This window comes from Pteropus medius, unplaced genomic scaffold, assembly GCF_902729225.1.
Source record: "Pteropus medius unplaced genomic scaffold, Ma_sr-lr_union100, whole genome shotgun sequence".
Taxonomy (NCBI): Eukaryota; Metazoa; Chordata; class Mammalia; order Chiroptera; family Pteropodidae; genus Pteropus; species Pteropus medius.
In genome coordinates, this window is record NW_024347788.1 from 13,073,078 (window position 1) to 13,098,529 (window position 25,452).

Here is a 25,452-nt window from a genome sequence, read left to right on the forward strand (position 1 = left end):
CGTCACTGCAGGATGGCTGCGGCGCGTGCGTGAGGCCCCGGGCTGCGTTTTCCATGCGTGGCCTTTCCGTGTGACTACGTGGAGAGCAGAGGAACCGCGAAATGCTGGGCACAGCATGGAGCTTGCACAGCAGGAGCAGTTTCTTGGCAGCAAGCTCGGTCGGATCCCTTGGGGGAAACATGCTGACGTTTCGTTGTTTCTCTTCCAGCGGTGACCTGCCCTGGCATCGAAGCCCAGCTCTCAGAACACGTCACCTGGAGGCTGGTGTCAGGGTCCCCCAGCGAGTATGGAGCTCAGGTACTGCTGAGCTGCAGCCCCGGGTATTACCTGGAGGGCGGACGGCTCGTGCAGTGCCAGGCAAACGGGACGTGGAGCATCGGAGAGGAGAGGCCAAGGTGCAGAGGTGAGTCCCAGGCGAGCTCCCCAGGTGCGCAGCATCCGAGCCACGGGCAGCCGCGGCGCCGTGACCTACCGGCCCTGCAGACTTGCGGTGCCGCCAGATGGCATTCATTTTCATTATGATGGATGTGTATCCTCACGTGACACGCCCAGCATACATGGCTGCTGGAACACATGCTAAATGCCGTCTCGTCCTTGTTAACAATGGCATTTTGTAAACTTTGAAATATGAGAACACTCAGATATTTCAGATCAGCTCAGAAACAAATGCAGGTCCATGTTTGAAAAGATCCATTTTATTCCACGCACTGACAATTCCAACCTTCTAATTAGAATCTTGGGGAATGTTGTTTATGCTGAAGACACTGCGTTCTCAGACCATGACCGTCTTGAGAAGAGAGATTGTTATTCTCTTAGGTACGGGATAAGTGGGTGAGCTTCTGAGAGGGATTCATAATAAAGGTGCATAAATAGAAAAATAAACAATATTAGCATTGTGCAGAGCGCAGCTTGATCCAGACATATTTAACAGACAGTCTTTCGTTGATTGGTCACAGGAAATCGTCATGCACAGAAACGAGTAGTTAGACCAGTGTCAAATTTCTAAAATGCACGGCTGAGTAGGAATAAACCAGAGTAAAAATGGGCAAAGAACACAAAGATGCTTCACTGTGTTTCGTAATCACCCTAATTCAAGTTTTAATGGAACAGATGCCAACAGCACATGTGCAGAAGCTGGTCCATGGGATACTTTAGGGGGCACAGTGACCTCCGGGAGTCACCGTTCCCTTGTGTCAAAGGGAACAGCACCTGTGTCCCTGGACGGCCCTGCCCGAGCCGAGTTTCCGGGGCACTTATTCACGGTCCCCTCGTCATTCTCAAAGGAGTCCTGGCTTGACTCTGCAGTCACTGGATCCATTCTGAGTGTCCTCTGTGCGATGGGTCGGAGTTAGCGGCTCCCCTGCTCCCTACGCCCACGGCCCCTGCCACACCCACCGTGGCGCCCAGTGTGCACGTTCAGAGACCACGTCATCGGGTCCCCAGGAGAGTGGGGCGGAGGCACCGGGGACATCTCCCTGTGGCCCGGCCAGGACTCCTCCTGCCAGCTTTTCGTCGGCTCCAAACCGGAGTCCGTCCAGGGAACCTCAGGGACTGCTTTGGGGGGGCGGGGCGTCCCCGCAGGCGTCCGTGAGCCCCCACCTGCGTCCAGGTAGCACTTCCGTCTCCAATGCTGCGGGGCTGGTGACCCTGCCCGCCCGGGGGGTCGGTGCCACGTGGGCGTCCGTGACGCCACAGGCTTCCCTCTCACGGCGCAGGTGGCCTCCCCAGGGCGCTGCCATGCGCAGGGAGAGCGTGTGACACACAGGAGTGCTGGCGAAGCGGCCTCTGCTGACCGCTCCACGCCGGCTCGCCCCGGGGAGGAAGCAGCGGCTCTGCCGTCCCCATCACCACCTCCACGCCCCGGCCCCGGGCGTCACGACGGCCTTTTCCTGACTCCGATCCGACGTGCGGGAGCCTGGGGTTCTCAGGCTGCGTCAGGTCCAGGCCCCCCCTCCAGCCGCCGTCCGCGCTTCGGCCATGCGCCTGTCTGTCCCATCCGGGGGCACACGCACTCCGCAAGTCGTCAGCCACTCGCTGACTCGCCTTGTCACCTCGCGAGGTGTCCCGTCGCCCGTTATCTGTCTCTTGAATGTCATCGTGGAGGTGTGGCCTCTTCCAGAAACAGCGTTTTCCGCTGAAGTCACTGTTTCCTTTCAGTTAACGTGGGTCCCGACGTCTGCGGCCCAGGAGGCCGCGGCTTGGCCAGGGGCAGCCCCCTCTGCCTGGCCGCTTCGGCTTGTCCGCTGCGGTCTCGTTTTCTCACGGAGAAAGGATGGTTTGTGCTCACCCTGAGTTTTCCTCCCGCGAACTCAGGATCAGCCATCCTGCCAGGGCCCTGGGTCCTTTCTGTGGGGGCCGGTGTGACAGGCCCAACCCTGAGCCCCACGGTGCCTCGGTTAATAGCGTCAGGGAAAACACGGCCGATTTACTGTTGAGAATTAGTAACGGCCTTTAAAACCTTACTCTCCAAAAAACGAAGTCACGAACAGAACGCAGAGATTTAAAGTATTTCCAGTATCTTCCGGGTTCTGCAAAAATAAGAGTGAACATTGCGTCGGTTCATTCTTTGCTGTAACTCAGTTCACCTCCCTGTATATTTGAATTACCTTTGAATTACAGGTACCTCTCCTGTCCCCTGCCTGGCCACCACACACAAAACCACACTCTAAATCCCGGCGATAGCGTGCCACGCTGTGCAACGCACACACGATGAACCCCAGGAAGGTCAAATGCTGTTTAATCGCTTCCTTAAAATTAATTAAAGCGATGCGCGTTTGCAAGCCCGATTTGCCACTCTGGGGCGGCTTTTTCGCAGAAGACACAGGCACCCAGTCTCTCCCTACATCTCACTGGAATTGGACCAAGAGAATCTTCAGGTGTGTCGCCGTCCAAATCACGAACACAACAAAGGAGCCACATTTTTATTTGTGTCGGTTGGCTGGTTTGCCTGCGGTTTATCTTCGAATGTCCCTGCTCACAGAGTCACCAGGGACTTCACCGTTTCTCGTTATCTGTCTGGAAGTGTTAGAATCCCCCGTTCAGCGTGTCCATTTAGCCGTAGATGGAGAGCTGAGCCTTGAGCACCTACTACGCGCATCCACAAGGACGCTGGAGTCAGCTGGACGTGCCCCATCTCTCGCAGGGTCTGCGCCATGCCCCTCGGGGCTGCGTTAGCGTGTCCTCGGGCAGAGCCCAGCCGTCCGGGGTGAAGGGGATGGGAGACCCCGCTTCCCCTCCAGTCCGCGAGCCCCGCAGTCAGCCTGTGTGTGGAGACATGGCCACTGGGGACCACCCCCCAGGACACAAGACTGACATCCGCAGGAGGGGAGCCCACACGCCTCCCCAGCACAGGGACCGCGAGAGCGTGGGGGCTACTGTTTCTCTTCTTATTACCGCGTTTTATCATTTGACGTTTTATTATTTGCTTTAACGTGCAAGAAGAACGTTAATCACAGAACTCCGCGAAGCAAAAAGAAAAACCATCTGCGTTTTCTAAATTTTCTACGCAGTCACAAACACCGCCCGTCACACCAGAACCGTGTTCGTGACAGGTGTCCTGAGAACGTGGCCCGGTCTGGGCCTCTGCCTCTTTCCTGTCCGCTGCTTTGAGAGTTCTCTGAAGCCGGACCCGGGTCGCGGCGTGAGGTGGGCGGGCCGGTCCCTGCTGACCTCCAGGATGTGACCGGCGGTGATCGACAAACGTACGGGTGTCCGTCCGCCCAGGGCGCACTCCAGGGGCCGGCCGCCCTGGCCGCTGGCGAGCGGTCCCCACAGGACGCACGTAACCTGGCCGTGCGCGTGTCCGTGCATTCGAAACAGAATCGTGGGCGTTGCATCTGGGAACGAGATCAGCCTAATTCACAGGCCTGGTCTCAAGGGCGCGAGCACCCCGCCTCCTGCATGTCAGTTACGAGTCAAGGTCGTCACGCTTTGGCCCAGTCGCCAGGCTGGTCCTGGGCTGTCACTTCCCTGTTGGCGAGCCGGACGGGCCCTGGTCCCGGGTGGGCACTGGCGGGCACTGGCGGGCACTGGGAAGCTGGTGAGCGGCGCTGGCTTTCCTGGGGAGTCCGCAGTGGTAGGGCGTCTCCGACCGGGCCAGGGGGAGGTGGCTGAATCTCCAGACGCTGTTGTCAGGGTACAAGGAGGGACTTAAGAGCCGTGGCCTTGGTGTGCTTCACCAACGTCCCACGTCCAGCACTGTCCTTCGTTTCTAGCTGGAGCTGGTTCTGCGGGTGGGGCTGGGGCCACCTTGAGGACGTCCTCAGTGTCCTGTGCATCTCTCTCATGCGAGCGGGAGGCGGGCGGGTTAGGGAACCTTCATTTTTCTCCTGGCTAGCGATGGCGAAGCTGGGAGGGAGGCTGGGTAGCCTGCAGCCAGAAGCTGCGTTCTTCACCGCTGAGTTCCAGCCTCTCACCGGGTTATCATCTTTCTCGCAGTCATCTCGTGTGGGAGCCTGTCCTTCCCCCCGAACGGAAACAAGATCGGGACGCTGACGACTTACGGGGCCACAGCCATATTCACGTGTAACACGGGCTACACGCTCGTGGGGTCCCACGTCAGAGAGTGCCTCGCGAACGGGCTCTGGAGTGGTGCCGAGACGCGGTGTCTGGGTAAGTGGGGCCAGCCCGGCCCTCGCCAGTCCAGTAAGTACCCAGAGCCGGGCGGGGGGGAGGCACGCGCGACGTCGCGCTGCAGACGCTCAGCCGATGTGTCGGTCCCGCCTGCAGGCCACTGCCTGACCCCTTTACGTGTCCGAGGGCGTAAAGAACTGGGTGTGCGTGCATGTGAATGTGTGCACGTGTGTGTGTCTCTGTGTGTGTGCGTGTGCACATGTGCGTGTGAGCGTGCACGTGTGCGTGCATGTGCGTGTACACACGTCCATGTGTGTGCGTGTGTGTGCATGTGTCTGTGCGTGTGTCTGTGTGTGTGTGTGTGTGGCCAACAAAGGTCACAGCTCCTTAAGTAGACTTTTTCATAGACTGCTGAAGATATCACTGTTCTTGTGATTTGGGGACACGAAAACGAATTTCATAAATATACCTTGTATCTTTTAAAAATTATAAATTACGTAAGTTAAAGGGACATTAATATCGAGCAACGTGAGTACAATGACTTGTTTAAAATGGCATACGTGTGCAATGACTTGGCCTTCCTTTTTCCCAAAATTAAAAATGTTTGCATGATAACTTCTAAAACTTGAGTTGAAATTTTTTCCATTGAAAAACCTTCTGAGTAAATGCATGAAAATTGTTGAATAAGCAGCTTCGAGTACAGTGATTTCTAATGAACCCTTTAGGTCCCTGAGTGATTAGCAAAGTGTTAACTGCCCTTGGTCTCAAGCTCTGCCTCGCCCTCAGGAAGCTGGGGCGACGGGGCAGCTGTAGAAGCTGGAAAGTTTCGCCCCCCCCGCCCCCCACGGGCTAGGACCACGCCCGGAACCAAGCCGGGCCTGGGACACTGACTAGCACAATTATGATCTTGTCACTCAGGAGAGCTGGAGGAAAAGGGAAGGAGGTGGGTAGCAACCCCGGCGAGAAGCAGCCGGGGCAGCGCGGAGGGGGCTCCCCCGACCCCGAAACGCCCCCGCTCCTGCAAAGCCCCGAGTGCGCCCGAGTGCGCGCGTCAGGGGCGTGCGGTCCATCCCGTGCCCGGCAATCGCCGAGACGTCCTTGGACGGCGCCTGGTGCTCCACGCTGAGAGTCGCCCGCGCTTCCGAAGTCTCCGTGTCCCCGAATGCTCTCCGGAAGCCTGTGGCGTGGAGCCGTGTGGCGTGGAGCCGTGTGGCTGTTCTCCCAGAGGCAGCTGGGGGTCGGGGGCTCTTCCCGGGGAGCTTCGGTGACCGAGGCCCGGGCCGTCGGAGGGACGTGTGTCTCTGCCATGAATCGTGACGACGGGAAGAAACGCAGATGGGTCCGCGCCTCGCGGTTCACCAGACGGCTCGCCTCGCTGGTCCTCGCGGTGACGGGGCCGGGAAGGCAGAAGCTGCCACCTCGGCGAGTTTGCCGGCGCGCTCGATGCGGGGGACGGTTCGGTCGGGGGTTCCGCTTGAGTCCCAGCGGTGCCAACACACCTGCGCCTGTGCCGTGGTCCCCGCTGCGGGTCGGGACCGAGGCAGCGTGGATGAGGAGCAGCCGCGTCGCCGGTCGGCTGACGGTGCCCGAGAGCGAGGCGTCGGTGGCATGTGGTGACTTAGGAGCGTGTGGAAGAGGGGGTGCTCAGGAGAGAGCGAACTGAGACCGGAGGGGAAGGAAGATGCCCAGATCGTAATGCGTCAGCGTCGGTGCCGTGGGGCGTGGACCCAGCGAATAAGGGACAGAGAAAATGGCCAGGACAGAACATCCGAGACGGAGAGAAGCAGTTAGAGAAGAATTAGGAGGAACACGCAGCCACGTATCTAAGAATGAGCAGTAAATGTGGTATAAATGCTTCGAAATATTTAAAAAGCCAGTAAACACAGTTCCACAGCTGCCACTGGCTCCTGAACGGTCGAGATGTGACACGCGGCCCGTGGTGGTGACAGCCTCATCTTCCTGGACAGTGGATTTGCTGGAGGGCACGAGGCAGTGCAGCCAGCACAGACGTACGTCCGTGGGACCCCGGAGGCTGCGTGGGGGACGAAGCAGGGAACACGGGTGGACGGGCCAGCAGCCGGGACAGAGGCGAGGTCCATGCCGGAGAAGCCTCCGGAAGGCCCGGGAGAGAACGGGAAGGGACTGCCACCGTGAGTCTGGCACGGACGTTTGGCGGGGCAGGGAGGGGACGCCCCACGGGGTAACCAGACGCCTTATTTCGACACAGTAATTTTGAACGATGTTATTTATGGGTGACTAATCGATAGTCGTGTTTGAATGTCATCCTATTGAATCCATTAGAACACGTGGATGGCGCTTATCACTTCTGTTCACACACAGGAAAAAACAGAGCGAGGAATCTGTCCAGCATCGTATAGCCAGTAAATGTCAAAAACAGCATCGAAAGCCGGGCAGTGTAACCACAGAGCACAGACTCGGCAGCCTCCGGGCGTGCGACCGGCGTGTCTGAGCCAGCGCATGCTGCTCGGCCTCTGATTTCATTTCTCAGGAACGGAGGCCGGCGTCAGGGTGCTGATTCTGAGCGGGGCGGGGTTTGTGGGGAACTCAGCCCCAGTGCTAGACTCCGCCCGACCCCAAGGCACAGGCCACAGGGGGCTTTGCGCCTCGTGCCCTCACCTGGCTGACCTTGTCCTTCACGCAGGGCGGCCCCCAGGACCGGAGCTTAACACTGTTGCCAATATCCTCTTGTCCTTTGAAATCTTCCTTCGTCTTTGGCCGTGATTACGAACGTCTTGAAAGTCGCTCTGGGTTTCTGTCAAGCTAAATGACCTTGGGTGACCTTCAGGCCCATCTGGACCCTCTGAAGGTAAACCGGACCGTCACAGAGGGAAGGTGACTTATGATACAATGAGGACCGTTGGTGAGGATGTTTTTTTTAAAAAAGCCAGAAAACAGTCGATAAAACCCCGTGGCTTTACCTCTAAAAGAGATGTCCCCTGGGCAAAACCAGACAATCTCAGAACTCTGACCTTGAGAAACCAAGTGCCCCGTGGGGAGGGAGAGGGAAATCCCCCAGGGAGACGGAGGCGGTTGCAGCCAATGGTCGGCGATAAATTCAGTCCGCAGGCAAAGCAGCTCCCCCAGAACGTGTCTACGAGAATGAAATGCAGGTAAAAACGAGGGCCGGGAAGGTCAAGTCCACCGCACGCTGGGAACGACGAGAAGTCGCCCAGCCCGGGAAGATGCAAGGGCCGCGCGCAGGTCACGTTTGAAACGAGAGCCTGTTTCGCGCGTTGGCATTAAGATCACGGATGACGGAGACAGAGCAGGGGGCTCATGTCTCTTATCCGGTCTTTTCTGTCAAGAAGGATTATTTCGACAATACAAAGAGTAGAACGTGCTTTTATCCCGGAAACCAGAACCCCGAGGAAGAGGAGTCTATCGACGAGGACCTCAGTTTCCAATGGAGTCGAGTCTTCTCCCCCCGAGAACTGTGCCCGAGCAAGCCGAGGGGACCCCCAGAGACTGCGAGCCGCCGGCCGTGCTCCCGTGGGCATCGTTAACAGGAAGGACCCCAGAGCTACGCACGGATCTGGCGCGATTTCTCCCACAAAAGGGAAGGAAGTTAGCCGTCAGAAACTACGGATCTGTTCATTTTAGGACGCACAGAGCGGATCATCAAAAGTGTTATTTGTAAGATCTTTGGTGGTCTGTATTCACGAAGAGCTAATGTAATTTCAGAAAATAACATGCAAGTCTGGACCCATCTTCGGCATTATGCTTAGGTGGGGGTTTAGAAATAGTCTTTAGAAAGGGTGTTTCTGAATTTTTGGCAAGGTAAATATCGAGATTTTCCACGATAACTCTAGTTATCGTGAGAGTGTGATCCGGGCTGTGTGTCGTTGGCTTTTTGTTAATTGCCAGCCCAGGCCGGTGGGTGTGCTGACCACAGATGTCTACACTGACATCTGTAAGTTTCATCAGCGCTCGATCGGTGGGGGCCAAAAACGAGAAATAAAAACAAAATTACTTACATCTGCCCAGGCCACGAAGCAGGCTCGCTAATGACGTTCGTGGTGCGTATTTTCACTCTTCTGTTTGTGATAGCGAACACCACGCACAGAAAAAGTTCTCAGACGTAACGTTAAGAAATATCTCCTCTTATTTATTATCTAACGCGTCAGATCCGGCCAGCAGCGCGGTGCAGACAGAGGCAGCTGTTGACTGGGCGGGTTTCACGTTGGGTTCTGTTGGACCCTGGGCCCATCGAATCCATGTCCACTGTGCTTTCCGTCGCAATGCAAAATGCTTAGACAAAAACGCCCTCCCAAGTGGGGGGCCATTCTCGCTTATTTTTAGGGTCACTAAAAAGACGGCTTTTGCCTGAGTTGCTGCTCCTGCTTCATGGAGAACACGACACGTGCTTCTGGCCGCGGCACTGGGGCTGTGCCCACGGCTTCTCCAGGAAGAGCAGCCAGGGCCCCCGGGGTCACTGTGGCGCAAGTGTCCCAGTACGGGGACGAGCCGTGCTCCCCCACTGCTTCTCACGGCTGCTGACGGCCGGAGGGCTGTATTTAAGGAGAGGAGGGTGACTCCTTTGCCTGAGCTCCCAGAGGCGAATCTGTGCTGGGTTTGGGGTCCCTCGTCCGAATTCTAAGCCAGAACCTTCGGGAGAGGACGGAGAGAAAGCCAGACCCCCGTGTGCAGACATCGCGATAGCTAATCATCAGGCAAACTAACGGACACGTGCGCGAGCTCACTCTGCCGACGGCTGAGCCCACGCTTAACCACGGCCGCCGACCCTGCATGGCGACCGGGCTCCCCCAGGGTCCTGTGAGTTACCAAGGACACAACATTCACCGTCTGTGCCGTGCGGCGCTCGCTGGGCCGGAGAACCCAGCTCTCAGAAGCCCGACCCCACGTCCGCTCAGGGGAGGTCCAGGGCCCCTGCTCCCCCGTTTGTCTCCCCATGGACGTGCGTGGACCCCGGTAGTGAACACACGGGCCAGACGAGGTCGTGCGTTTGTAGCCCTGGCCGCCGGCCATGGACACCTGCATCCGTCCCGTGATGCCATGTGTGTCATCCAGAGATTTCAACACATAACGATGCGTCACCCCCCGCTTCGTTACCTCTCAACCTGTAGTATTCGAGATGTCCGCGACAGACGGAGGCAGCTGCCACGCAAAGAACACTGTCTCTGTGTCACTAGAAGGTTCCACTAGTGTTTAAGTTTGCGTTTGCTGCACTGCAATGACCTCTGCAGAGCGGAGCTTCTTCGTGACTGATATTCTGGTGACATCCCTATGACCAAAGTAGCTCAACGACATGATTCAAAATAATATCGTGGGACCATATGTTTTCATAGTTCTTAGAAAATGGAATTAGAAAGTCTCCTTCGAATGCCTTGCATTTTTTGATAGATCCATATGAAAAAACGCATCACGATAATGCTCATCGCCACAAAGAGGTGGTGCCAGAGATGGCCAGCTGCCCTTTATTGTCACCACGCAGTCTGCAGTGCAAAATTCAGACCGTCGACAGGTGGGAAAGGTGAAGTAAACAGCCCGTGCTACGTTCTCGCTTTGCACACGCACGGCCGGCGACTGGGGGGGCAGCGTCACGGAGCCGTCCCCAGCCCCGAGGACGTCCGTCTGTGTTTCTGAATATTTTCTAATGACGCCCATTTACGCCTCAAGAAACATCGCTCTGGATGTGAAGATTAATGGGATAGGAGCCTTTTTAAGGAATCTACACTCTAAGGCATAACTGAGATAAACGCCAAGCATCTTGAGCAGAGTCGGGGTTACTGAATGGCAAGAGAGCGCCCCAAAGGAATGCTCCAGAAACCGGGGAGGGAGGGAGCGAGCGGCCGGAAGAGGGGTGAGGTGGAGGAATCCACTCCAGTAATCAGGTGGCATTTCAACGGGCGAAAATGGACACCGAGGCCCGGAAACTGGCCGCCGCATGGACACAGGGCAGAGCGGGCTGCCTGGTGCCTCGGGAAGCTGGGCTGACGCGGACACAGCGCGTCCTGGACTCTGCTCCTGGTCTCGCCGGATGCCGAGGGCCTGGACTGACGGGGCCACGTGATGCTGGAAGATGATGCATCCGCTCTGCGGACGCCTCCCTGGGGGCAGGAGCACCCGATGCTGGTCAGGGGGCTGAGAGGCCGCTCCGGGAACGCGCAGCGATGGGACGTGGGTGAGAAAAACAGGTTCAATCTGCGGGTTCGAATCAGGACACGACGCAAAGCATCCGGCTGTAGGGCGCTGTCCGAGGCTAGTGCGGGGTCTCCCGTCGCGGGCGACCCCGGCATGAGGGAGACATCGAGCTGCGTGTGGAGGGCAGTGCCCACCCCGGTCTGCGGACATCCGCACACACCGGCTTTGGCCGAGGCGCCCGTGCAGATGAGCGGGGAGGAACGCTCAGACACCTGCCACGTGACGGAGGCGTGACGCCTGGCAGACCTTGGGCCACGCGAACGGGGACATGGAAGGTGACTCCGAAGGCCTCGGGGACTCCCCAGATCCTCGTTCCTTCGCATCCGATGCGGCTTGCGGTCGTTGCTCCCGGCCCAGGGGCGGCAGACAGATTCGGCAGGCGCGTGCTTTGCGTGCGAGGGGCCGGGCCTCCCTCGCTGCTGCTGCCAGGCCCACCGGCGTGGCCTCGTGACAATCACACGCCCTCTACGACACCACGTCTCTGGCTTGGGCAAGTCCCTCGGCATTGCCCCTGGAAACGGAACTTGGAGAAAATAGAAGTTCCGTCTGTCCGTCCGTATTCAAACGCAGTCCTTCAACGTGCACAGACCTGGAGATTTAACTGCCCCGCACCCCCCACCGCCGAGGCCGATACGCGGGAGCCGCACCTAAGGGGGCCTGAGCCCCGGCATCCGGGGACCGCTCACTGCCCCTCGGGAGGAGCTGGCGGAGAGCCTTGGCAAGCCTGCCAGGTCACCTGACGCTGGCCCGAGGCCAGGGCCGTGGCCGGGATGGACAGACGCAGAGGTCGCTCGCCCGACTCTCGCTGTTGGGGGAGGCTGTGAGGCCCTTCGCTCCAGTTTCAGGCAGGACCCGTCGCCAGAACGCAAATGCCAGGGTTCAGTGTTTGGTTTGTAAACTTTCTGGACGTGTAGAAATTCGTTTCGTTCTAATCCTCGAATTGATATTTAATACGATACAAACGGGCACAGGGAAGAGGTGACCTTAAAATGAGAGGCCCTGGGGAAACGTGTTTGCGCGCAGCACGCGAGGTGACGTTCGGACAGGACAGAGGGCCGGTGGCAGCGTTTCCGCACCGAGCAGTGCCGGGCTCGGGGTCCGTCTGGCACAGGCACACCTGCGACGTGGGGGCTGCATCGTCACGGGGCCCACGGGCGCCGTGGGTTTCTACAGAGTCAGTGAGAAAATGGCACTTTATTCCGTCTCCAAAGCTTGGACTCTCTCTCTCTCGAACTGTGAAGCCTATGAGGTTGGAGGGGGCCGGGGCCACGTGACTCGAAGCGGGACATAGAGAGAAGCGCCCGCCCCGGCACGGGGTGAGCGGACCTCGAGGGGCAGGGGTCCCGCCACCGCGGCCTGGCGGGCTCCGGCTGCATCCGGGTCGGGCGAGGAGACGCACAGACGGCCCAGGAGGCTCGGGCGGAGGGCGCCGGTGGCCATGGCTCACGCAGAGCCTTGCGGAGTCCTTGTCCGTCGGGCAGCCCTGTCCGTGGAGCTCACCTGACACTGCGTTCCGGTCCACCGCGTCGGCACCTCTCAGCTCCCCGAATGTTGACGTTCGCCCCGACTTCATCTGGGGCTTTTCCTGTCCCCCCTGCCCCGAGCACGTGTCTCACACGCGAGCTCAGCCGCCCCGTGGTTTGGGCCTCCGTCCACGGTCTCGTCTGTCCTGCAGCCACTGCGTCCGGTCGCCCTCCCCGAACTCCAGCTCCGTTCCAACCGATCGAGGCCGGCTGCGCCCAGACGTTGGTCCAAGCCCAGTTCGAGTGCATGCGCTCGAGCGCGAGCTGCTTTTCCGACCCCATCTCCCTGTGGAAAGGCACATAGTTTCCCGCCCCCCGAGTCTCTCGCTGGAAACTCCCGGGACCCTGTCCTTCCCTGCCCGTGTTCGACGGTCCCGAGACCCCACCTCCCTTCTTTCTGGCTTTTATTTACATATAGAGCAACAAAACCGAAAACGTGAAATCCCAAAAATAAGTCAGAAAAATAAGTCAAAACAGTGGGGAAACGCCCTTTAACAGCTTTATATTTGCGACATTACTCATGTCGTCCATACTTGTTAAGAAAAATAAACAAGAAAAGCTACATCAAACTGAAAACATAAACGGGAAAAGTTCTGACACATTTTACATCCGAGGCCGTTATTGCCTCGATGACAAAGGCCGACGCGTTTTGAACGTGGCCCTTTTACGAAAGGCGGGTTCTGCACCGTGTCCTTACTGGTCTCACCTGTGTCCCCAGCTGGCCACTGCGGCTCCCCGGACCCCGTCGTGAACGGCCACATCAGCGGAGACGGCTTCAGCTACCGGGACACGGTGGTGTACCAGTGCAACCCCGGCTTCCGGCTCGTCGGGACCTCCGTGCGCATCTGCCTGCAGGACCACAAGTGGTCCGGACAGACGCCAGTGTGCGTGGGTGAGCACGCCCCTGATGAGCTCCGCGGGGCTCCCCGCAGCCACAGGGTCTCGGTTGTGGCACAGACGTGCTCCGTCCGCACAGCAGGTCAGAGAGAGGGCTCTCCTGGCAGGGGCAGTGGCCCATGGGCGCCTCCCTCCCCTCGACTCCCTCCCCCTCTGCTCCCGTCCTCCCCTCCAGACGCCGTCCCTGAACGCCGTCCCTCCCCTCCAGACGCCCGTCCCACCCCCCTCCACACGCAGTCCCACCTCAGATGCGGTCCCCACCCCCTCCAGACGCCCATCCCTCCCCTCCAGACCCCAGTCCCCACCCCTCCAGACGCCCGTCCCCTCCCCCTCCAGGCCCCGTCCCCAGTGGCTGCACTCACTTCCCTGACCCACCACAGGGTGACTGAGGTGGACACAGCTCATCACAGGCAGCCAGGACACTGAGTGTGAGTCTGCGCTGGCTCTGTGGCCCCCGAAATAGCCGCGCGCCCTAATCTTCTGTGTGTTTGCGTTTTTACCTCCGGTTCATCAGCACGCAGAGGGCTCTGTGAGCCGCTCCTCCTTCAGCAGAAAGAGGGCGTGAGCATCGTCCTCAAACTTTATTACCTCAAAAATAAGTATCGCTAGTGTATTTAGACGAGCTTGCACCCTCTGCTGCAAAATTTGGTTTAAACAAATTGTAGTTCTCCTGATATGTTCTTTATTTCCCTGTGAATTAAGCAAAGGGGATGTCGATGTAATTATAACATGGCGACAGGTGCCATCGTCTGTGACAGTGCGGTGGCCAGTGCGTAAGATTCAGGAGTGACGGCTTTGCTTAGAAGAAAACAAGATGAATGAGGAGAAACACCAGCTTTTTAACTGCCATGTGTTTCTTCCGAAAGGTCCGTGCAGGTGGCTTCGTGCTCTACGTTGCTGGAATTTCGAGCATGGCAGAACGACAGCTACATTTCGAGGGATCATACAATAAGGATTGTCAGAGAAAATACTACTAAGCTTGCACAATTTTTTTTTTGCTAATTTCATGATGTTTAAATTGATATTGAAATCACTCATACGCACACAATATCGATTATCGACCCAGTCCCTATAGCATTTCAGAATGAGAGTTTCGCCAAATTAGCTGTTGTGTACTAAGGAGAAAATATGCAAAAGCCGTAATTAATACAAGAATTTAGTATCTCTTGGCTTTCACTGCTTTATTGGAAAATTACTCGGCATTCCATCCTTCTGCGAGTAGGAAATAATGGTTATGATGAACGGAGACCATTTTCCAGGTGCAGATTATTTTCCACAGTTAGGATCACAGCCTGCGGGCTCAGCCCACGGTCCCTTCCCCAACACCCTCTGCCCACGGACGAGGCGTCCGCTCAGCTGGAAGCCTTGCCACGTGCCATCTGCCTGCCCCACCGGGGAGCGGTGCCCACCCACGGAGCACGGGGGCACGCTCGTCCTGGGGGCACGCTCGTCCTGGGGGCACGCTCGTCCTGGCGGTGACGTGGCCTGTCCCCCCCCCCACAGCCATCACGTGCGGCCACCCCGGGAATCCCGCTCACGGACTCACGAGCGGCACCGCGTTCAACCTCAACGACGTGGTGAACTTCACGTGCAGCAGCGGCTACGTGCTGCAGGGCGCGGCCCGCGCCCAGTGTCGGAGCAGCGGCCAGTGGAGCAGCCCTGTGCCCACCTGCCGAGGTAGGTGGCTGGGCCCACCGTCCCCTGAGCGGGCCGGCTGCCCCACGCACGCACCCCTCCGCGGCCGCCGGCCCGTGGCTGCACAGACGGGCCCTCCAACGAGCCAGGGTTCTCTGCCTCAGGGACGGCGCGTCCCCCGTTGCTCGCCCGACCCCGCGTCACTCCTCAGGTGTTTGGCATCTTGGCCTTGAAGCTTCTAGACTGAAGGGTGTATTTAAGAAGTTTTTATTGCTTTTCGATCTCCTTTTTAAAATTCGTTTGTTTTTTTTTTTTAATTGTCACGTAGATCTAGGCCAAACTCCGAATTTCCCAGACGTGGCCGTTTTGTGGTTTCTGTATTTCCAGGCACTTGAGCTCCCGATAGCTAAGGTTTCGCTTCGGTTTCTGTCCGTTAAAACACCTTTGTGGCAGTAGAGCCAGAGACCACAGCTCCTGCGTGGACAGTCACCCTCCCCACGGCAGGTGGGACCGAGCAGCTCTGTGCTCACGGGGCTTGTGTGAGGCCGGCCTCCCAGGCCGCTGAGTTCCAGCACAAGCGTCCGTGGCTCCGGGAGCGGACGCCTGGCCAGGCCCATGGCCCACGCTCCTGTGCGGACGCCCCACCCCCCGCCGGCTCGGCCGTCAGGGCCGGTCTCGGTGACACAGAGTCGTCCACACCCCAACTCCCGCGTCCGGCCGCCACAAGCGTGCAGATCCGCTCCGTCCCTTTATTTAATGATGGCACATTGACTTAATTCGTGGTTTCTCATGCTTTACATCCGAGTTCACACGTTTTAAAATGACATTTAAGTTTAGTGCATAGTTAAACTAGACGTTGATCCGGTCAGAAAGTAAGCAGCATGTTCTGCATATCATGTTCCTGAGGCTAAACCGCCATCAATTCTGGTTTCTTTCCCATTTTCTGTTGAATGGGTAAACAATTTTGTGATTGAAGTGAATTATAGACTCACGCGGCTGTTAGGAATGCTGCAGAGACCTTTGACCCGCGTTCCTGTGAACCCGGGCCCATCGCAGCCCGGACGCTGACGCTGGCACACGCGGGCCGACGGGGAACAGCCAGCAGGGCGAGGACCCCGGTCCCCGTCATCACCCGACACCGCCCATCCAGGTGCCACTTCTCTGCCCCTCCCACTGGAAAGATGTCAGGTGAACGTGGGTAAATGACACTGTGCGGCCTCGGGACGCTGGCTCTGCCCGCTCGGTGCCTGGGGTCACTCTCTGCAGAGCCTTCGGAGTGGCCGTGCGGGCACCTGGGGGGCTTCGGCCGGCCTTTCCCTGGGTTCACGTGTTTCTCCTGCTACAGCTGGTGCTCGGGCCCCATCTTTGCTTTTACAAAAAGGAGCATGTTTTTATTAACAGTTAATTAATTGTAATCTATACCTGTGAAACCTGTTATGGGAAGGGAAATGGCAATTTTAAATAACGGCTGTTAGAAAAATCTTCCAGTTCTTGGTTGGTTTTTAAAGAAATGTTTTCTCTTCCGTGGGATCGTGCGGGCTAATTGGTGCCCGTTAAGGTCTTCGGCTCATTTTTCAGATGGGATTTTTGTTTCCCTGTTGAGTTGAAGGGTCTGTGGTTTGTCTTCTCGTTTTCTGGACGAAGCTGTCTTCAGAGCTGAGCTTCCAGCTTCGCACTTAATTTTAAAAGCCGCCCGTCGGGACGTGCGTGATGGAGGCTGAGGGGCTGGGCAGGTCGTCCCCGAGGGTCTGAGCAGGTAGAGCCAGGTTCAGCGCTGCTCTCTGTGGTCGGTCACCGGGACCACTCGGCCCCCTGGGCACCGCGGGTCCCCGGGGCTGGCCTGTCCAGCGCCTGCGTGCTAAACAGGCCGTTGTCCTCTCCAGTCTGTCCGACGCCCGTCGAGCGGTAATTGCTCTCACCGCGCAGGTCTTGGTCACAGTCGCACTGTGGACACGATGAGCCGTGGAGCCTCAGACGTGCCCGCCTGTGCTCCGTGCCCGCGGTTTGGGGTGTTCTTACCCGAGAGAGTGTGAGTCCGCGTCCTGTTAACCCAGGGTGGGTTTTGAGAGCACAGAACGTCATCCTATGCACACAGAGGGGTCTCAGAACCCCGCCCTGCCCGCCCGGCCTCCTGTCCAGAGAGGAGTCGGTGGCGGGGGTCAGCTCAGGGACCCCTGGGAATGAGCCGCACCGTGCGCTGTGGGGCAGAGGCACCCGGCCGGGCAGTGTCCTGGGCAGTGTCCTGGACCACGTCCTCCCCGCTGTGACGCTCGCTGCTCTGTCCCGTGGGTGCCACAGGCGCTCGGCTGGCACCGGGCACTGACCAGGGCAGGTCCCGCCCGCCTCGCGCACGCGTGGCTCCTTCCCGGGCCGGTCGCCCAGGGCGGAGGCCGCTCGGTCGGCCTTTTCCTTGCCGTCCTCTGCATTTGCCCTGCACGTGCTGAAGGGGCCACGTGCGTCCACGGGGCCCACGACCCACTGTGCTTCAGGCCTGAACGGTCACACTGGAGTGAAAGCGCGATGTGAGCTCCCTGCGGCAGGTCCCACGTTACCGTTTTCATAACGAAACCTTGAACGAGGTGCCTGATTTTAAGCTTTACATCGAAGACGCTTGTTGTCAGGAGACCAAGGCGTGGGCCTTGTGGCCCAGGGCAGCAGCGGACCCGGCAGGAGCAGAATTCCCGGGGGGCCCGGCTGGACGGCGTCCCCTGTGGGCTTTGCAAAGCGACGGGGGGTCCGCCTCCTCCTGCCTGCCCGCCGCCTGTCACCGTGGAGCGTCCCTGACACCACGGCACGTGCTGTCTCTTCCAGTGGTCAACTGCACGGACCCGGGCTTCGTGGACAATGCCGTCCGCCACGGGCAGCCGAGCCCCGCTGAGAGCTTCGTGTATGGGACGAGCGTCATGTACCACTGCAAGGAGGGCTTCTACCCACTGGGCTCGTCCGCCCTCAGCTGCACGGCCACCGGCCTGTGGGACCGCTCCCTGCCCCGGTGTCTGGGTGAGCGAGGGTCACGGGGGGTGCTGCGCACACAGCCCTGTAGGAACACGGGCTTCTCATTTCCAAGTATTCAAAATCTCCACCCCCTCGCCCCATCACAGGTTGTACTAATTATTATGCTATCTTTATGGATTGGCCAGAAATCACAAACAGAACTCAAACCAGTTTGGGGGTGGCGGTGGGGGACACGGGCATGCTCGCGGGGAGAAGGGGACCCGGCACTGGGGCACCCCGGGGCTCCAGGGCTCCAGAAGGGGACCCGGCTCTGGGACACCCCGGGGCTCCCTCTGTCCCGGGCTCCACTTCCTTCCGCTGGTGTCTCTCTGCCGCCCGGCACATGGCCGTCTCCACGGCTCAAATGTGGGGCCGGCAGCTGCAACACCCTGGACCAGGCTCGGCATTGCTGCCTGGAGCTCTGGTCCCCACCTGGACCCCGAGTAGCTGAGGGCGGGGCGCCTCCAGGGCTTGTGGCCCGCCGGGAACCCCATAGATGGCCTCATAGCGACCCCCGCCTGACCGGTACTTTTGGGTAGGGCGTGGGGGCGCTGCCCCTCAGGGTGAGGGCGCTGCCCCAGGCAGACGCGACGCCCGCCGTGGCCCCGGAAACCGTGCTCATCAGCGCGCTGTCGACCGTGAGGATTAACAAGATCACGTTTTCGGTTGATGTTGTGTTTGTTTTTGCTTCAGCCAAATAGCTAGTCTGTCTTTCTTCGCCTTGAAAAAGCATGTTGTCCTTGAGCTCAGAAAAGAATCATCTTGTTAAAACAGAGCCTGAAATTTAGGGAAAGGGGTTCCTGTCCTCGGCCTTTTAAAAACCAGCCAGAAACCAACAGCCCTGAAAGCGAAAACCCTGTCTTCCTAAAGCTCGTCCTGCGGGCATGAAGGAAGGGGGGCTGACGACTGCGTTACGAATCGCATTTGCTGGGAAAAGGGTGCTGGCCATTTTTCACACTTACAATTAGAGCGTTTCGGCACATGTCAGACTGGTTGGCCCTGCAGGCTTTTCCCTGCCCGTCAGGCCCTTCCTAAGCCCCCCAGTCCACATGGAAACTTATCTGTAATTCCAACGGTGACAACACAGCTTCCATGGAGAAAAAGAGTGAATGTGACCAAAAATGCATCTAAAACTGCATCACGCTCTCCATCAAATTATATCTGCTTTGTGGTTTTCTCTGCCTTCACACAGGGGCTTCGTTCAGAGAAATTAGGTTTTTTTCTTTTTCTCCCCAAACATTTCTTTCGAGCCTTCCATGGCTCGCGTGAGGCTTCCATTAGTTCTGGAATGAGCCAGTGTGCCCCAGAGCTCCAGACCGGGCCTCCACTGACTCGTTCACCTCGGCGGCCAGTCCGGCCACGTGTGGTCAGTAGCGGTCGGAATCACCATGCACACGGGTGGGCACACAGGTCCGCAGAGGGGCCAGGCTTCTGCTTCACTGATTTTTTTCTGTCTTTTATTTCTCCTGGAACTGGTAATTTACCACTCATTTCACTGATACAGCTCAAATTAGCTTCTTTTTAGGCCTCTATCTAGATTCAGTCATGGTCTCTGATGAATGGAGACAGCATCAGCACAGAGCCAGCTTTTCACGCCAGCTTTCCGGCCGATGGCACTTTGCAGCTGCCAGGGGTCAAACGCTGTCACTCTAGGATGGCGCTCAGTGGCCTTTGAATAATTTGTTGGGAACTTGAGTCCAGTGAACTGTCTGCAAGTAGCGTACGTGTCCATTATTAACCCTAATTTGGGACTTTATAGAAAGGGAGAGAGAAATCTTCATTATCCTATATTAATCTGGTTTTCAGAACATGTCATTTTGACAGATAATTTATGAATTGATGATGGGCCTGATCTGGTTTAATTTTAAGAACATGTATGGGAATACTAAGATTGTTTTTAGAATAACTTGAGGAACAAGATAATTTATTATTATTATTATTATTAATATTTCACTTAAACTTTTGAAACTGCTACCTAGTCAAAGAAAAATTGTTAGAATGGTCTTCTTAGACCTAGAAGAATGAGCATATTTGACTAGAAGAATGAGCATATTTGACTGAGTCTTTTCCCCAAGCAAAGTATATGATTGTCGTATTAGCTGAAGAAATAGGGCAAATAGTCTTGATGGATCTGTGTCAGTTTCTAACATTTCGAATAATGCTGCACATTTGGAATACAGTTAAGGGTGATGGAAAGATTTTGCCTGGAGTGAGTTTCTCTTCGAAAGCCAGAATATAAATTTCCCCCTTAAGCAAAGCTACCTTAATTTAAGATTTTTTTTTTCTTCTAATTTTCATTGACAAAACCTTTCCTCGTCTGCAGTAATACGCACACTTGGGGTGGGGGCGCGTCATCGGGAAACTGGTATTTCGCATGTATGGGGAGCGGCGGGGTGAGCCGGAATCGGTGGTTTTTGTTAACAGGCGGCATTTGTAGGGGTGTCTAAGTGGGAGACCCAGCAATGCCAAGTGGTATGACAGGAATGACTTTCCCGCTAACTGTTTTCATCAGCTATATCCTGCGGGCACCCGGGGGTCCCCGCCAACGCCGTCCTCATTGGGGAACTGTTCACGTACGGGGCCACGGTCCGCTACGCGTGCAGAGGGACCCAGACCCTCGTGGGCAACAGCACCAGAGTTTGCCAAGGGGACAGTCGCTGGAGTGGGACCCTGCCACACTGCACAGGTGAGCGCGACATGGTCAATGTCCGAAGTACCGTATCATGGCACAATTATTTCGCTATCGCCCTTGTTCCAGGTCCAGCCCGATAGGCTCTCTTGATATGTTACCATCCTCATCACTGTCATGGCCATGAAATGCCTGCCCCTTCCCACTTGCTCCTGTAGGAGTCCAGAGGTTTCTCTGTCACCCGGGCCGGGACCCTCGCTCGCTTTGGCTCAGTGTGTCCCTGTTTGCTCTCTTTGCCTTTTCTGTGCTCCCTGTCAACGCTCCCCCACTCTGCTGTCTGCAATCACGATCATCGATCTTCCTTGCAAAGAGTAATCGCCCCAATTCTCCCACAAATGTTTCTTAAATAAACAGCGTTTGGTTGTTGAATCAGCAGCTCCGGACATAAGTGAGAAGAATCGGGTCTCTCGCCCGACTCCGCTTGCTTCCCGGTGCCCCTTGACCCCGTGTCCCCTCTACTGTCCAGGGGGTGCGCCCAGCGAGTGCCGCCCGCCCTCACCCTTCCCAGGCATCAGCCGTCACCGTAACTGCGTCTTAATGGGCTGCTTTTGTTTCCGTCACCCAGGGGCGGCTTGTTAAAGTGTCCGTTTTCGTGCTATGCTAAAGTCCTGTGCTCACGGGGGCCAGGATGCTGCACGGCCGCCGCCCGTATTCACGCACATCTAAGCGACTTTCCGTTCTCTGTGAACGCAGCCGCTGATGCGAACGGCGTAGCCACATTGTGCGCCGCCGCGTGTGTTCCGTTCCGCAGGACACAGCCCCGGATTCTGCGGCGACCCGGGGACGCCAGCGCACGGGTCTCGGCTTGGAGACGAATTTAAGACCAAGAGCCTCCTCCGCTTCTCCTGCGAGGTGGGGTACCAGCTCCGGGGCTCCCCCGAGCGCACCTGCCTGCTCAACGGCTCGTGGTCGGGGCTGCAGCCGGCGTGTGAAGGTCAGTGCATCTGAGCCCGCAAGGCGACCTTGACGACCTTGAGAGTCAGGCCACGCGACTCACTCTGAATGCCGGTGGTGCCCCCCAGGCACCCTGGCGACTCGGCCTGTTCCTACCACGGACCTATTGTCCCCAACAAGAATATGTGAGAGAATCATTAAAAAGCGCAAATGAGCACAGAGCGGTAGCCTGACTGTGCCTTGCGTGACTTAGTTCTGACCCTTTATGGTCTGTAACCTGAGGTCTTCTCCTGACGATGGCCTCTGTGTGGTTCGCGTGCTTGCCGGGGGCGAGTCTGAGTCCCTGAGCTCCAGAAGCAAAGTCCCAGAGCGTGGAAGTCACCGACGGGGTTCCTGCAGCCGGCACCGGTTTCCCGTCCCCTGGTGGCCTCGTCCAGAGCCCCGTGTCACGGAAGGGCCTAGGGCGCTTCTCTGTGTGAGAGCTCAGGCTGAACGGGAGAGGCACAGCGGGAGGCGGTGGGGTCCGCAGCGGTGACGGTAAAAACGCCCCGGACGCCTCATAGCTGCTGCGTCACGTGCTGGCCGCCCCGCGTTAGCAGAGCGAGCCGCGGTGCCACCGCCCTGTTCAGGGTCCATCAGATGACTAACTTAGAATTCAGACGGAGGAGCCTCTAAGTGTTAGAAATGTCGTGCGTGCAAACGTCTCTGAATTTTCGAGACTAAAATGATTATACAAGTTAGTTAAATCTCTCTTTACGTGTATGAGAAACATTTATATAATCTGAACAACCTGAATAAGCTTACTCAACATCGATATCAGGCATATAAATCAGATTCTCGTAATATTCTTTTTGCTCTACTGTGCCATCAGTCCTTGTGGCTTTTATTACGTACATTGTATAGATAAATAGTAAATAACATATATATGTAATTTACCTATATTTTACATAACCTAATTATATACAATCTACATAATATAAAATTATATATATATATAAATAAGAAATTCTGTACATATGTGTGTACATGAATATATACACCATATACATGTCTGTGCATATATGTGTGTGCATACCCTTATTCGGAGTCAAAGATAATCTTGAAAATATAGATATAGATGTATAGACATAAATACAGATGTATAGATATATTTAAATATGCTAATCCAAAGTAAGTTTTTGCTTTAAATTGCCCCTTGACCATCAAGTTCATATAAATGTAAGCCTACAGAAGTGGACTGACATATGACATAATCGTAGTGGCAGAATGTCACCTGCAGCCGTGAATTTCGAGGTTATAATTATTTTAGTGACTGAAGCATGTGACTATACATTAGCAGAGGTTTTTTCTACTCAGACACGATTTTCTCAGTTTCCTCCCCTCTTGAACAGATTTGAATATTAAAATTTGCACGACAACCTCTCTTTCTCACTGAAACCAGAGCGTTTTCTGCTCTAGAATATTGTCCCTCGATGTTGCGCGTGACTTTTGTAATCTACAATTACGCACAGTCTAGCCTTTTCCCTCTCGACCACAACTCTGAATTATTGGTCAAGAATGCGTGTGAACACGATAAAAATTAAAGATTTCCACTTCAATGCATGACACGGGAAAGGGCGCCAGGTGAGCCTCCCGACCCAGAACAGCTGAAAAACCAGGGAACAAGCGAGACACTTACCTTCATTTCTGAAGAGCATGACTCTGTTCCCCGGGAGAAAATCCAATGCCCGAGGCGAGCATCACCCGCTGCCGCCGGGCCCGCTCTGCGTTTTTCTTGCCGTGAAGCAGGAAAGCGGAAGCAGGTGGCCGGGGACTTGGCGCGACGAGGAAGTGGCCTTGGGCGGCCGAAGTGGAATTTGGCCCATGGGGGATGCGAGAAGGGAGAGCTGAGTGTGGCATTGGGGGACTCGGCGGGGGCCGGGCCGACGAGCCTCAGCGACGCTCGTGCCGCAGAGCTGGCCGCGGACTCCTGGCCTTAGTGGTCGTGCCATGCTGAGACACGCCGGAGCGCGGCCAGTCAGCACGTCCTCTTGCAGGCGGGCGTGTCGTGGAGGCCCAGCCCGCCCGGGCATCGTGAACAAGTGCACCCCCTAAAATGAGGAAAGCATGCTGGAACTAAGCAAAAACGCGTTAGGACTAAGTCTGAATAGACCTCTAGCAAAGATCGAAACTGATGACAGGACCCCAAAAGTCGACCACGAATTTTAAAGCGCACTGGAGCAAAACCCAGGACCTCTAAAGAAATGGCATAAGCCATGAAACATTTCCTCCACGATATCCAGCATATTATAAAAAAAATTACTAAATACGTACAACTCAGAACAATAAGACCCATGGTCAAACGAACAAAATACCAAACAATAGAAATTGATCTTGAGATGACACAAATATTAATACACAAGGACTGAAAACAGCTATTAAGAATATGGTACAGAACTTAAAGTCATTTAGAGTCATAAATAGGGACTCTTAACAGAAAAATGAAAATAATAAAAGAGAGCCAAATGGACGCTCTGGAGTCGGAAATCCACATCTGCACAAAAGCTTTGCTGGACGAGCGTGGCAGCCGGTGAGAGATGGCACAAGACTCACTTGACTTGAAGACAGGTCGGTGAAGTTTAAACTGAAAAACGGAGAGAAAAAAGCTGTAGAAAAACACCCCACACAGTAATTTACTGTAGGACCATATCCGGCAGGTTAATGTGCTTGTAACTGGAGTTCCAGGAGGAAAAACAGGGAGCCAAAGGCAGGAAGATGTTTGAGACAATTATGAGTTAAAGGCCAACCAAACTGCCACTCAGGGCGGCCCCTCGCTGGGCCCCGCACGGGGGCACGGCCCACGGGGGCGCAGGGCACAGCACAGGGGCGCAGAAGACACTGAGGTGCAGGGCGCAGCCGCGGGGGCATGGCCTTGCAACACGAGGGGTCGGGCCCGTGCGTGGGGTGCGCACGGCACGGGGGCCTGGGGCGGCACGGGGGCACCAGAACTTTGGCACGGGGGGTGCAGGGCACGGCGCAGGGGTGCAGGGCACGGGGCACCAGGGGACGAGGGACACAGGGCACGGCACAGGGGTGCAGGGCCGGCCCCACGCATCACTCATGCAGACTCAAAAGGGGAGGAAGGTAAAGCGGTGGGGAGTGAGCGATGTTCTCCGTGGAAATCTCGTTCGGGCGCTTCCATGTAACGTGAGCTCTGTTTCAGCAAAGCGTGGACGAATCTATTCATTGGACCGGGAGAGCTTCAGCGGGTGCACTGCGTACTCGCCCACCTCGGAATGTGTGAGGTATTGTCGCACAGCGCACAGGAGAAGCTGTAGACAGAGATGAGTGGCTAAAATGTTTTGACACAGGAAATATTTCTCGAATACGCCATGCCCCCAAAACTGACTGCCTGCCAACTGCACTGTACAGAAGCCATTGGAAGACAAATGAGCAAACGATGGTGTATGTTACACTCGGTAAAACAACAAACCGTCGATGGCAATATGTGACTACACACATGCACACGCACATGCATGTGCACACGCAATGCACACACATGTGCGCATGCACACACGCACACGTGCACATGCACACCCATGCACACGCACACACACACACACAGAACCTTTTGGAGAAACTGCAGCTGTTTTTTGCTCACTCATCATAGATACAAATCTTTGGGGTGCGTATTCTCTACAGAAAATGGGAGGTTACGTGTGACTGTTTCATTTCCCCAAAGTCTGCTGTGACCCCAACCAAGACCATCTCCCACCTGATGAATTTACCTTCTCTGAATCTATCAAAAATATCGGATTCTGATGAAACATTTCAATAAATTGTGAAAAAAAGGAAAAAAAGGAGTTCGTAAATTGAAAAAGGAAATGCTTTCCGGGATTCTTAGATTTCGGAGAGTTTCTGTGTATTCCCATCGCTGTCCCCTCGCTCTGCTGCTGCCGCTGTCCGCGTTCTGGGCTTTTCCTCGCTGCCTGGTCAGCTTGCTCCGCCTCGCTCCGCGGGACTGCGTCGTGTCGGGTCCGTCCCCGGCCCCTTTTCCCGTGGGATGCTGAGCCCCGCCTTGATTCG

At 56.3% G+C, this 25,452-nt stretch overlaps 1 protein-coding gene across 1 annotated transcript in view; it reads left to right on the plus strand.

The window, feature by feature from the left end:
• CSMD1 (CUB and Sushi multiple domains 1) overlaps window positions 1–25,452 on the plus strand; it is a 1,293,618-nt gene that overhangs the window by 1,240,979 nt on the left and 27,187 nt on the right. Inside the window, exons 52-57 of the mRNA XM_039877340.1 lie at window positions 4,438–4,611; window positions 12,997–13,170; window positions 14,679–14,852; window positions 17,622–17,810; window positions 20,317–20,490; window positions 21,245–21,427. Of these exons, the coding sequence (XP_039733274.1) occupies window positions 4,438–4,611; window positions 12,997–13,170; window positions 14,679–14,852; window positions 17,622–17,810; window positions 20,317–20,490; window positions 21,245–21,427 (1,068 nt within the window). The remainder of the gene's footprint in view (window positions 1–4,437; window positions 4,612–12,996; window positions 13,171–14,678; window positions 14,853–17,621; window positions 17,811–20,316; window positions 20,491–21,244; window positions 21,428–25,452) is intronic.